General features: G+C 41.0%; 1 protein-coding gene across 1 annotated transcript in view; it reads left to right on the forward strand.

Annotated features, from left to right (window-relative positions):
• Nucleotides 1-10,642, forward strand: part of wdr11 (WD repeat domain 11) — a 43,361-nt gene extending 32,719 nt beyond the window's left edge. Inside the window, exons 21-29 of the mRNA XM_044028260.1 lie at nucleotides 448-510; nucleotides 810-875; nucleotides 2,599-2,788; nucleotides 4,939-5,034; nucleotides 5,883-6,048; nucleotides 6,896-6,993; nucleotides 7,259-7,404; nucleotides 7,937-8,016; nucleotides 8,893-10,642. Coding sequence (XP_043884195.1) covers nucleotides 448-510; nucleotides 810-875; nucleotides 2,599-2,788; nucleotides 4,939-5,034; nucleotides 5,883-6,048; nucleotides 6,896-6,993; nucleotides 7,259-7,404; nucleotides 7,937-8,016; nucleotides 8,893-9,092 — 1,105 coding nt within the window. The 3' untranslated portion in view covers nucleotides 9,093-10,642. The remainder of the gene's footprint in view (nucleotides 1-447; nucleotides 511-809; nucleotides 876-2,598; nucleotides 2,789-4,938; nucleotides 5,035-5,882; nucleotides 6,049-6,895; nucleotides 6,994-7,258; nucleotides 7,405-7,936; nucleotides 8,017-8,892) is intronic.
• Nucleotides 10,643-12,889: the final 2,247 nt, after the last annotated feature.

The raw sequence follows: 12,889 nt of genomic DNA on the forward strand, positions 1-12,889 counted from the left end.
GAAATTGATAGGCATTATATTGCACACAACGAGCTACTTAGGCTTAAGACATGTGTGTTATCTCATGCAGCAGCTCACTAGATGTATTTTCCATCACAAGACTAGCATAGCATGTGAGCGGTGGAGTTAATTTGCCTTTATTAAAAACGCCTTTGTAGTACATTTTTGTTTTTCTGGTGTAAGAATGCTCCACTTAACTTGGCGCTGTTTCCCACTGCTTTTATTCATTAACCACACATGACTGCCTTATCACGAGTCAGGCAGCTATATTAGCAGCAGTCGTAAGGTGCTTACCTGACTTCAGCATAAATGCTGTAATAGAGCTATCTATTTCTGCCTGACTCCGTACATTCTCTGAACAAGCAGCTTTTCTGCCGCCAATTTAATTTCAGGTCGGGTTTTATTTTAGGGAGACATAATTGACTGAGTTTGATCCCTCTGTTTCAGAGACTACAATGAGAAAGAGGAGATAAAAGGCCTCATCCAGGAGCAGCTTAACTCCTTGTCTAAGTGAGTTGTTACTCTATTGCTGTTTTGTAGTTGTAATTATACTCTGCAAACTACAATATTTGATTTTGTCATTATGCTGACACCAGTAATGACAAGTTGGTGCATATACTGTTTATGTGTGTTTGTGTGTGTGTGCTTGCCATTGTCTGTTGTTATGTAAAGTTTGATAGTAGATGCAGTCTGAGGGCTCTTTGCATTTAGACAGCAGGCCTTCTTATAACAGCCACATTGTGCTTGCTGTGTTTGAGAAGCGTATTTGGCTATCACTATATTCTGATTGTAAGTCTGTAAATCCACAGTGATATGAAGAGTGTGCTACTGGATCCAGAATTGAGTCTGTTACAGCGATGCCTCCTGGTCTCACGGTGAGTCACAACTCATGGATGCAGGACAGTTTGTTGTCTATGTAGACGGCAAACAGATCTGTGTGTCATTCACATCTGTCTAAGGCCTGAGGACTTGACCAGTCGGTCATGATGTCACCCAAAAGAATCCGAACTCGCAATTAGAAGTTCACCAACGTCACCTGCAAACAGGCAGTTTATCACATTGGTGTCCACTCATATATGCCATTCTTTCCACCTAAATGGGGAAATAATTTGCGAAATCATGTTCTTTTGTAGAAGAACAAAACAATTGATTTAGACCATTAACTCCTCAGGAAAATATTTACTGATGGAAATCAAGTGAAAAGTAGGCTCAGGTCCATTCAAATGTATTTCCTTTTCAACCAGTGGAGTTGCCCTTAGGTGGCTATTCATTATATCCTGGTTGACCTCAACCAAAACTTTTGTTTATAGAGTCTATATGGTAAAATAATACACAGCTGATAATACATGGATTCAACATCTGACTTGATTGATCTAATCTTAAGTGTGAATGCATCTGAGGAACATCCAATCAATCAGACTCAGTTAAATCTACTTCATTCTAGTACTGCAAATGGATTCACTCAGTCCATTCGTACTCATCATCTTCAAAAACTAAAACGCATTTGGTATTTCCAGATGAGCAATAATGTTCACTTTGATTTATACACATATAGCGATACATTCTAATGCAGGCCAGGTATGAACAAGGGTCTGAATGACTAATCACACTTCTTCAAGATCGAACACATTTTCACTATCTCTGTCATTTACTATGTTACTGTAAAAAAAAAGGAGCTGTTTAGCAAAGCATATGAACTTGTGTCAAATAACATCTTCCTGTGTGTTTGAATATCAACCTTAATCAGATTGAGTTTCTTTATTAGAATCTGATTAGTAGGTGAAATGGATTAATTGTAAGGATAGATATTGGCCTCACCATGGTTCACTGAATGATCGCAATATAATTCAGCCAAACGGGACATAATTAGGTCATTTTTGCAAATGATTTATCCTCAGTAACTGCTTGGTTGTATATTTTTTATATCATCGTTTTAGCTTCATCCGCTGTGTGTATTAATAGGGAAAGATAAGCATACTGATGCAAAATTAGGAGCCAAATGTGCTGTTAAATAATTTAGGTTTTAAACTGTCATGTTATTTGCCACATAACAGACTTTGCTGTGCTTTCACTGTACACCCATGACTTCTAAATTTCCACTAAAAAAAACATGATGTGAGAGCTTGTGTCAGCAACTCTGATGTCATCTCTGCTCCAGTTTTCCTTTCCCTCAAGCAATTGACAAATCTAGAACAGCCAGTCTGAGCAGAAATGCAGAACACTCCCTCTTCTGTTTGCATTATATTACCAAAGGCTCAATTTACCTAGAAAGTCCAAGGGAACCTTTTGTACCATTAATACGTAAGCTCATAATTATGTCTAAGGATTTGGTTTTCCTAGTTTCCCTGCTGTTGTTAATGTGGCAAAGAAGTAGCCTAGCAACAGCTGTGTGTCTTTGCAGATGTGGTAAAAGAAAAAGAGTAACATAAGAAAAAGCAGAGGGATGTGAAAAGTCAGACATAGACTGGAAGACCTACTGTATGTCCTATGGAACTAGTGGACACATTACTTAGAAAACCAAGTGGTGTTTTGATTCAAGCTGCGCCATTTGAATAACTGCTCCAGCATTATTACAAAATGTGTTGTGGTAAATCACAGGTTGTTTGGGGATGAGTCAGACCTGCACTTCTGGACAGTGGCATCCCACTACCTCCAATCATTCGCCCAAGCTCGTCAGCTCAGTGTGTCCACTGCAGAGGGGCAAGTCCAAGGTGAAGGAACCCTGTTGTCAGCTCACAACCACCTCGACATCTGCAACGACATCCTGTGTGAAAGCTCTTACTTCCAGGTGAGGGTGTCTCCCGATTCTTTAAAAGTTAGTTTAGATTTGATTGTTTGAGCGTTTTGTATTTACACATCACGGATATGGGAATGAGCAGAACTATGGCGTCACTGAGTTGTCTTTAATAGAGTGCACACAGAATTTAGACAATCACAGAGACAGGAACTGACTGCCTAAATTTGAGGGGTAAAATCATTTTGTGAAGATTAAAGCTGTTATAACTATACAAGATTTAGCACAAATATCAAGGTTACTTTGATGTCTCGGTCTGCTCACTTTCACTTTAGTTTTACCATTTTACCGTTTCTTGTCTCTTTGGAAATCCTCTTTGCTCTAGATTTATATTTTTTTTTTAATTAGGAACACATCATAGATTAAGGCGAGACAAGATGATTGCCTTGTATATTGATTGCTCAGCTACTATGACCATGCTTACTGGGCTCATATTTTCTGAATGTAACATCTTAAATTTGATCAATTTGGGGTCTTTAGCTTCTTTTCCTCTTCTTTTTTCTGTCTGTTTTGCTTTTTTCTCTTTGATAAGCAGAGAAAAATACATGATCGTGTCCTCTACTCAGTCGCACTCAAACACCAAAAACCTGTCCCTCGTTATCCACATTGTCAGCAACATGGCCCATCTCGCACGGTATATCATTAATGTCACTGTGCATCACCACTGTTGTTTCTCTAAGCCCTGGTCTTGAAGCGAGGCACCTCACTTTTTAAGCCCTAGAGGTCAAAGCCATCTTTCACTTCAACTCTCACTTCATTTATTTCCTCCCCCTCAATGATTTTAGTCCACACCAGGTTATTGTCAAAATAAATAAATGTTCTTTCTTGTTTGATCGCTCAGATCAATGCGTCGTGCTGGTGATGTTGCTGAAACAGCATTCGGAAACTTAGTAAACAATAACCCAAATCCTGTGTTTTTTCTCACTTTAATTATTGACCTATCTTACTCTTTGTTGCAACAGTTTCTTCAGAAGATGCTTATTGATTTGCCTTTGTCTGCCCACATCACTCTGCTGGTTGGCATGGCAGCTATATTGAATAAAGACATCCACCTTAATTCTTCCGCAGTGAATGGAAAGGACTTTCTTTGCTTGTAGATGTCCATAGTGTGTTTCTGTCTAGGCTGCAGAATAGTTCTTTGGACTTTACTTTAGAAAACTTGTCTTTTGGAAGAAAAAAAACAGTAATTAAAAAGATGCCTCAATATGCAAGTAAAGACAGGCATCCACTGGTTTGTAGTTGGTCTGTTTCCCCCCCACTAGATATTATATGGAGGGCACAGTGTTTGGAAATAATAATTAACCCCCCCCCCTTTTTTTTAAAGCATAATTTATTTTGAAATGGCCGAGTGTAAGCGTATTTATTTTTCAGGATATTTATGTATTATGCATCCATTTTTTGCAGGGAATTTCTCCTCCCTGTTAATTGGGGACCACACAGTGATCACAAAGTTGGGAGTTTCAAAGAGATACCCAGACAATCCACAGCTACATTCAGCTTCTGTTGTCATGAAATAGCTTCAATGGCAGCAAAATGACTGCAGTGACTAATATCCAAGACTCGAATACAGAACACACAGCTCTGCAGCTACGAAATGAATCTTCTATCTCTGCAAGGATGTATGCCCGCGGCTGTTACACACAGAGGAATTAATCTTTATAAAATGTAAAGACTCTGTGCCACATATAGATGTGCAAGCATTCACACTTGCATACGCGCACATACAATATTTACAACTGAACCCAAAGGTGCCATTATCAGTTTTTTCCTATTTATTGTTCTTAAAACCTGATAAACTCTCATATTTACTGTCAGTATCCATTGCTGTTTTCGTGTTCCCTTCACTCTGACTCAGACTCAAACGGACTGGTCTCTAGTGTAGTGAAATAATGAGCGAAAACTATTGAATATGAGATCTGCATTCCTATTATTGTATTTTATCCTTTAATGTCCTTATATTATCTTTGTAGATGATGTTAATAATCTATCAAGTATCAAGTCATTTTGTTGCTTTCTCTCTCACTCACAAACTTCCACATGCAGCTGAGAGGGGAAAGAGTCAAACATAAGCTTTGACTCTGTATGTTGACAGTGTTGGGGGGAGAAAGAAACCCACTAACATCATATCCACTGTCACTCAACAGAAGTTCCAGCTGGATCGAGTTCACCTACAGGAGGTGAAGCGCTCCAGTTATGAACACACTAAAAAGTGTGCGGACCAGCTCCTCCTGCTGGGTCAGGTTGGTACTACACTCACACTCACTTTTCTGTCACTTATTTCCTCCACACATTATGAAAGCATGTGCTGGTATGATAGCACTGCGTCACTACATACAGCATTCCTTATGATATGATCTAAACATCTGTCCTTGGTTACTACATGTAGTAGCACTCGGGCCTCATTTAAGAATAAGGAGAAGATTGTATTTAACTTGTGATCCATATACTGTTTTTTTACAGTAATGCTATGACTCTTTTTTTGTAGTCAAATTTAGTTCCATACTGTGCACACCATAACTTAAACAGCTGCTATAAACCTGCACTATAGGCTACACTGACCTAGACTGCCCACAAATATCTGTAAGGATTATACTGTATATAGGTAAACTATGTTTTTAACTAAATAAAAATATATAACATGTCTTTTTGACAATGTGACACAAATTTTGCAATCTCTCTCCCTACAAAATGACCCTCTTAACTCATGCTTACACCTCGCACTCCTTAGCTGTGTAAATAGCTCAGACTAGTGCTGCGGAGCCTAATGACGCAAGGTGGACAGTAAGTGCTGCCTCTGTCATCCTTGGTGTCTCAGCCTCTCTCTCTCCCTCTCTCAATGTCATCACCCCTTTCTGTAATCACAGGCAGCAATCAGCAGCCTGTTGTTTGGAGGTACAGTCCTCCATTAGACAGACAGTTAGAGGCCAGCCTGTGCTGACCGCAGGGTGATTTTAAGTCATTATCACCACCATCAGATGAAAACAACTATAATGTATTTTTTTCTGAAACAAATAGTCTTGTTTAGGTCACACAGTGGTCATCTGTCTGAGCTGCTAAATGTCTTGTTTCTCTTTCTTGATGCTCTCAGACGGACAGGGCTGTGCAATTACTACTGGAAACAAGCGCGGACAACTCCAGCTACTACTGTGACTCACTCAAGGCTTGCTTAGTGACCACCATCACCTCCTCAGGCCCCTCACAGTCCACCATCAAACTAGTGGCCACCAACATGATCGCTAATGGCAAGCTAGCAGGTGTGGGTGCTTTCTACTCGGTGCAAGTTGGCATTCGTATGATTGATTCTTTTGTATTATTGTCTCATGCATAAAGAAAATGCCCAGCCCAAAAGGGGCGTACAAGACACCATCATTTAAACAAACAGACCAGCGAGCCAGAGTAAAACACAAATTACAGATAACACTAAACAAATAACAATTCCTTGCATTTTTATGGGCTTTAGAAACAGAGGTCACCGACTTGTATACATTAAGCTTAAACATTCATTTCATTCTGTTCTCATCAGTACACCAGAATATTTCCGGGTTTTGAGAATGCATATCATTCAGTAAATTTGTTCTTAGATCATCATAGTGAGGATAACGCTGAAGAAAGTGTGACTCAGTTTCATCTCGTCTGCATAATTCGCACTGCATCTGTTTTCTTCATGGACATTTTTAAATCTGCCATCTTCGAGGGAGAGGGAAATGATTCCTGTTGTTTCCTGAGAGACAGAGAACGACTGCTGACTTCTTCTTTACTTTAACAGAAGCCTCAACACAATTATTATGTTTGATTTGAATATATGGACTTAATTTGGGCTTTAACGAAATATTTTTTTGCAATTTGCTTCCAATCATCATATTTATATATTCATGTAATTACTTTGTTTTTTGGACCTGTAAAATTGCTTTTCTTCTGTGTCAAAAAAAGATGACAGCAATTTTCCAGCTGAAATTTAAAATGCTGTCCCGCTAATCTGTGATTTACAATGTACAGAGAATCCATCACAACTAGGCAAGAGTTGGCACGACAGGTAATGACGGGCTCTGATTTCTTCATGTCACATCAGTGCACACATTCTATCCTTGTGCTATTCAACAGAGGGAGTACAGCTGCTGTGTTTGATTGACAAGGCAGCCGACGCTTGCCGCTACTTGCAGACCTACGGGGAGTGGAACCGAGCTGCCTGGCTGGCAAAGGTAACTCAGCATGACGACTTCCATCAGCAGGAAATATTAGATACTGTGTAATGTTTGGACACACACAGGGAGTGTGTGTGAGCATTTGAGGGGTATGATGGCTGGTGGTGAAGTTATGCATGTCGTATGTGTGTCTGAATTGTGAATTGAATGTTTTAGAAATGCAATGACAACGATTTCATATATGCTTTTAAAATACACATAAACATATCCAAGACATGCAGCTGCTGTTGAAAGACCCTGCTTTGTTGCGTTGTGTTTCTAGGTGCGTCTGAACCCGGCAGAGGGCTCAGATGTACTGAAGCGTTGGGCAGAGCACCTGTGCTCCCCGCAGGTCAACCAGAAGTCCAAAGCCATCCTGGTGCTGCTTTCATTGGGCTGTTTTTACAAAGTAGGAGAGATGCTCCACAGGTAAGAACCAGCCGATGCTATTATTAGCCTACAGGCTAGAAGCTGATGTGCAGAGCAGATATTTGGCTTTGTCTGTTTATACTTTAAATGGAAATACAGACAGGGTTTGTATGAATTATATTCATAGGACTGCGTCCAGAATTAGGATTTTCATTTAAAAAAAACAAAACTCTGCCTGTGACTTTTTTCTTTCTGCCTGACCTTACTCTTCCTTTGCTCCCCACCTTTTCCATCCATAATCATAAACATCTCAATTGGAAGGACACTTCAGTTTATAGTCTGACCCCATTTCTTTTACTTCGGCATAGATCTGCTGTTAGTCTGCCTCTCTCCTCCTTTCTGACAGCTCGTGTTCCGAGTTTTGTCTTGCAGCAACAAAGCTCTCGCAGAGAATTTAAGAGGTGTCATGATAACAGTTTGATGTCTGCGTTAAGATCCCAGACTTTAAGGAATGATTTAGGTTTCTGACAGTCACGCTCTCCTCCTTCTCCTCATGTCTGTCTTTCTCTTCCTCCTCCCATCTCCTGGGCAGTATGAGATACTTTGATCGTGCTGCCCTTTTTGTTGAAGCCTGTCTGAAGTATGGAGTGATGGAGGCCAATGACTCGTCCAATATCCTTTTTATAAACCCATGAATGTGCTTCGAGTGCATTTTAGCTCTGCTGCTAACGCTGTCTATCTCTGCTACGAACGCCAATGCTCCACAGATCACAGTTAGATTTCACAGGTTCCCAATAGGCAATATTGCGTTATTGTCACAAATCTAAGTTGCAACACAGACGTGTCACGCATGCGATAAATGACACCAGCAGTCCTGGCATCTGTTGATCAGTTTGTGTTTGGTCACAGCTGATCAGACTATTTCTGTTCGTCTCAGCTGTGACTGTGTTTACACTTCAAAGACAATGACAGAGTGGGTCTCACTCTTACTGTGACATACTGAAGTTTATCTTGTTCTACTCCTCAACAAAAGCTTTATGGCTCCCCCAGCTATTGAAAAGTCAAAATATATAAATTATTTGTAAACCATTGTGCATCCACTTAAATTAACACGGACCCTTTGGCTTGTTCGCTGCTCAGAACTGGCTTGTGGCTATTATGTCAATACTGATATATGGAGAATACACCAGCACTGACTATGACCTCAGAGTGGACATAATTGTGTGGAACACATGCTTTTATACACTATACACATTTCATATAATAGTCATTTTCCTCCTATAACGGGTATACTCACTTCTATTCCTTTAATTTATCGCCCATTATCCCGATCAAGAGCTGTGATGTAATAACAAAGTGTACACTGATAACAAACAGGCGACCTGTCCAGGGTGTACCTCGCCTTTCAGACTGTTTCAGCTGGCATTGACCCTGCGACCGTCATGTGGAGGATAAAGTGGTTGAGAACGAATGAATGAATATCTTTGGCTTAGCACATTTGCTATGCCACGCTAAATGTTCCAACTGCTCCTTGACCTGCATTTGCACATAAACTCATCGAGGCTGCATTTTTGGACTATGCACGGCTTCTGCGCTCGCTGGGCCTTCGCGAGGGTGCTGCTCTGTGGGCATCACGGGCCGGCAGTGCTGGGGAGCTGCTGATGGAGGAGCTGTTCCAGGGAGAGGGAGGTGTTCCAGAAGCCATTATTGGCGAAGAAGTGAAGTCGGGCCAGGAGAACACAGAGTGACCTCAAGGGCAGGTGCTTTGAAACAGATAGGTGGACTATTTTGGTGCAAATCAAGCATCAGCCAGTCAATTGAAATAAGTCAAGTAAATTCACATTTGTAAAGTAACTTTGTGTCGGGCATCCTTGGGAACCTTGGTCAGCATCTCCACATCAAAAGAAAGAGGTATGTGGAGTTATTAGTCGGTGACTAATGTCCGTCTGTCTGTCTGTGACTATACTGAGTTTATCATTGTTTGGTATGACCAGCGTGAGTTAGTGTGCATACTGTATGTGTATGCATATCACAGCCCTAAAAGAAACGTACGTGTATCCTTGTTCCCCTCAAACATGAAGTAATACACATTGTTGTCATTCACTTTGCTGTTGACATGCGATTTTTGCCGGTTAATGAATTTAGCTGCATTAATTTTTTAATGGTTGCTTGTTAACATTTAGTTTGCGTGCCTATATTAATAATTGCAAATTTACAGTTGCAGCTCTACAGGGTTTTATTTGCCTTTTTTAATTTAAATCAAATAAATATGTTCACTATTTGATTTTGCACTGCCATCACAATGGGCCTCCATAACCACTCCATGCTTATTCTGGGACTGAATTCCATCATTAGATTTTGTTTGTATCTTGAATTTAACCTAAAACTTGTCAATATGAATGATAATCCAAGAGACACACACCAGACTGGATGTTTCCACCACAGCAGATGATGCTTTTAAAGAAAGCCTCTCCAGATGCCACTATGGGATGGAAGTAAAGATTCTTAGCCAGGCCCACCTTAGCCAGCTCATTTATATACAAACAACATTATAGAAAACAGTGGAAGTTTGTGAGGTTGTTCATCACATTTCCAAAATCTGACACACAGTTTCAGAAGTAGTTGAGGTTTCCCCATTATGACACATTAAAAAGCTGTCTACTACTGATAGTGCATATCATCTGTACAACAATGCAACAGCTTTAATGTTTTGGGTTTTTTTCTGTTGTCCTGAGTGAAATGGGACACCAACTCCATCCACAGGACTTTAAGTGTGTTATTGTGTTTCATAAACACGTCAGTGCTTGTTTTTCTCCCGTGTCGCATTTTAACCCGGATATTTTTCGCTTCGGCAAGCAGGCCTATCTCTCTGGACTACATGTCGATCCTGTAGATCCATTTCACAGTGTTCCGCTGACATAGTGTAGGATCACGTAGAGCCAGCAAAGGATCCCAGCAGATAATCAAAAATAGTTGATCTGGTGCTGTGTATTTTTCTCTAATGTTGTGATGCAGTAGTGTGGACTGTTTGATTATCACTTGCTGGTTTTCTTTGTACAACATGACGTGAGTATTGAGGTTTAAAGTACAGGCATGTTAGACGAGTGAGAAGAAGACATTCCATACACAGTATGTTTTGTAAGAAGACGACAAGTAATTGTGATGGTGTCAGTGCTTAGTCTCCTTTCATTGTTTTGTTTTTGTTTACACGGTGATCTTGATGTCTTAAGATATACAAATATTTCAAGAGAAGAAAGTATATGTATATATGGAATGCAATAAAGTCAATATAATTATACAGGTGTTTTCCGTGTGTTTGTCTACAGATGGTGACACAAGGGGGAGCTCTTGCCCCTCTGCTGTGTCAAATTGCCTGCGGCTCTTTGCTGTTTAATTGCAGCCTCTATGAAAAGACCCGTTATATCAAGTGTTCTTTGCAATTATCCTCTTTCAGTTTCAGTGTCGGTAGATTGAATTTGAATGTTCACTCATTTATCAAACTCTCTTAAATGTGAATTAGCTCCTGCATGAGCTGCTTCCGCAATTAATTAGTCCCTTTCTGCTCAGAAGGACGGCCAACAGCTGGCTTCAGCTCGCTGCCCACGGCCAACCGTTTTCACCGTTTTCTTTGCCTCAGATTTATTCATTGTCGTGTATTCTGTTTCTCCTCTTGCTTTCTCTCCGGCAAGAAGCACAGAGCACAGCGAGAAGAAAAATGGCCTGAAACAGAAGGCCACACAAATGACTCAGTTGTGTTCCTTTAATGGCTTAATGAATAACTGCCGGAGAGATTCAGCCGTTACAGCCGGGGTCATCAGTATGCAGGGCCTCACAACAAGATTTCTCTTCTGTCCCACTGCTTATACAAGCTACCACCCAGTTAGCCAAATGGCTCTGATAACAACTCCCATCCAGACATCCACACTTGTCACCTAAATGTGCTTTATCCCTCCCTTTTCTATTAGTGCCTGCTTTTCTTCCACTTAAAGAAAACGGGCCGACACCATGCCAACTCATGTTCTTGCTGCACCCCAACCTTCACTAATTTCCTGGAAGACTTGTTTCCATCTGCTACTTGGCTTTCACCTCTCGGTAGCCCTTCTTTCAGTGAGACTCAAAGCTGCATTAAAAACACAAGATTAAGTGTGTTTGGTTTCAGAGCAGTGCGAAATATTTACGTTCATCTAACAGATGGAAGTCACTGGCCTTCACTGCTTCACGCAGCATATGGTGAGAATTAAAAGCCAGCTCCAATAAATCGACTTGTGCATTCTCTGTTATGCCTTCTTAATCAAATGTGTAAGTAGCCATTGATGTGTGTGTGTGTGTGGTATAGACTGTGACGTACATTAGGTCATCCGATTCCCATGAGCGTGTTCTGCAGTGCTGCTGACAGATAGCTTTATCCAGCAGAGGAGGCAGGTCCAAACCTGCTCTCTCAACTTAGCTGGGAACCCACTGTCTGTTTTGCACTTTGTTTTCCCAGTTCTCACTGAAGGTTACCGCTGAGTTCATACCTCATTTTCTCTGTAATTATCTCATCTTCTTTTGTTTTCTCAACACCTGCCCAACACCTTTTTATTTTAAACGCGGCTCACAACTCATGTAGAGGAATTATTTGGCTGGAGTGATGCTGCGTTAATGAGAATAATTATGTGCCTGTGTGTGCTGTTCACTCTTGTCCTTTTGACCTGTGCTGAAAAACACATTACATGGACATGCTTTCCTCTGTATTGACTTGCAGTTTCTCATTCTTAGATCCATGCAGTCTGTGCTCTTTACATTTCTAATTGTGGCTCACTCTTCTCCCCTCTCTTTGCTGTAAGTTTCGTATTGCTAGTACGCTGCTGTGAGTGTGTTCTACATTTGTAAAAGTAGTTTCCATTTCTCTCGCACAGTCACTGTCACCCCTGCATCACCTCCCCTCGCTCACATGTGCAGAAGGAACCCACAGGTCTGATACCATCTGTCAGTCGCTCCTTAGGGATGATATCCCTCCCTCTTCTTTTCAGCTCTTGCTGTTCGTTGAGCTCCCTGTTCCCCCTGACGTTTTCAGACTGTGCTGAGCAGTGCAAGGGGCCCCTGCTTAGGGGCTCGAGGTGATGTTTATGTTGAAAGTATTCAGGCTCCCACCTTTATCAGATTCCTTTTAGATGAATGTCACAGTGTTCAGCCTGCATTTTAAGAGAGACATGAGTGAGGGGAAAGTAAAGTGGGGACAATGGGCTGGAGAGGGACGGCACACATGGAGCAACAACAGGATCTATGGATAATAACCGTGTGATGACAAACTCTTATCGAGTTCCGGTAATGACTTGTGGACAGGAAAATATTTTAAAAAGCTCCTGGTATCTCTAGAGCAACTCTACTGTGGTTTGTACGTGTGCATGTAGCGGGCAGGGCCATTATTTACAAAACCAAAGAGGAATGAATGAGCATATTGTGTCAGGAGTGCGACGCTGCCTCTTGTCATTTACAGCAGTGTGGTGTGCGGTCCCCGCACAATGTTTTCCGCAGCTTCTACACAACTAATCCCCAGAGAATG

This window comes from Solea senegalensis, linkage group LG1 (assembly GCF_019176455.1).
Source record: "Solea senegalensis isolate Sse05_10M linkage group LG1, IFAPA_SoseM_1, whole genome shotgun sequence".
NCBI lineage: Eukaryota > Metazoa > Chordata > Actinopteri > Pleuronectiformes > Soleidae > Solea > Solea senegalensis.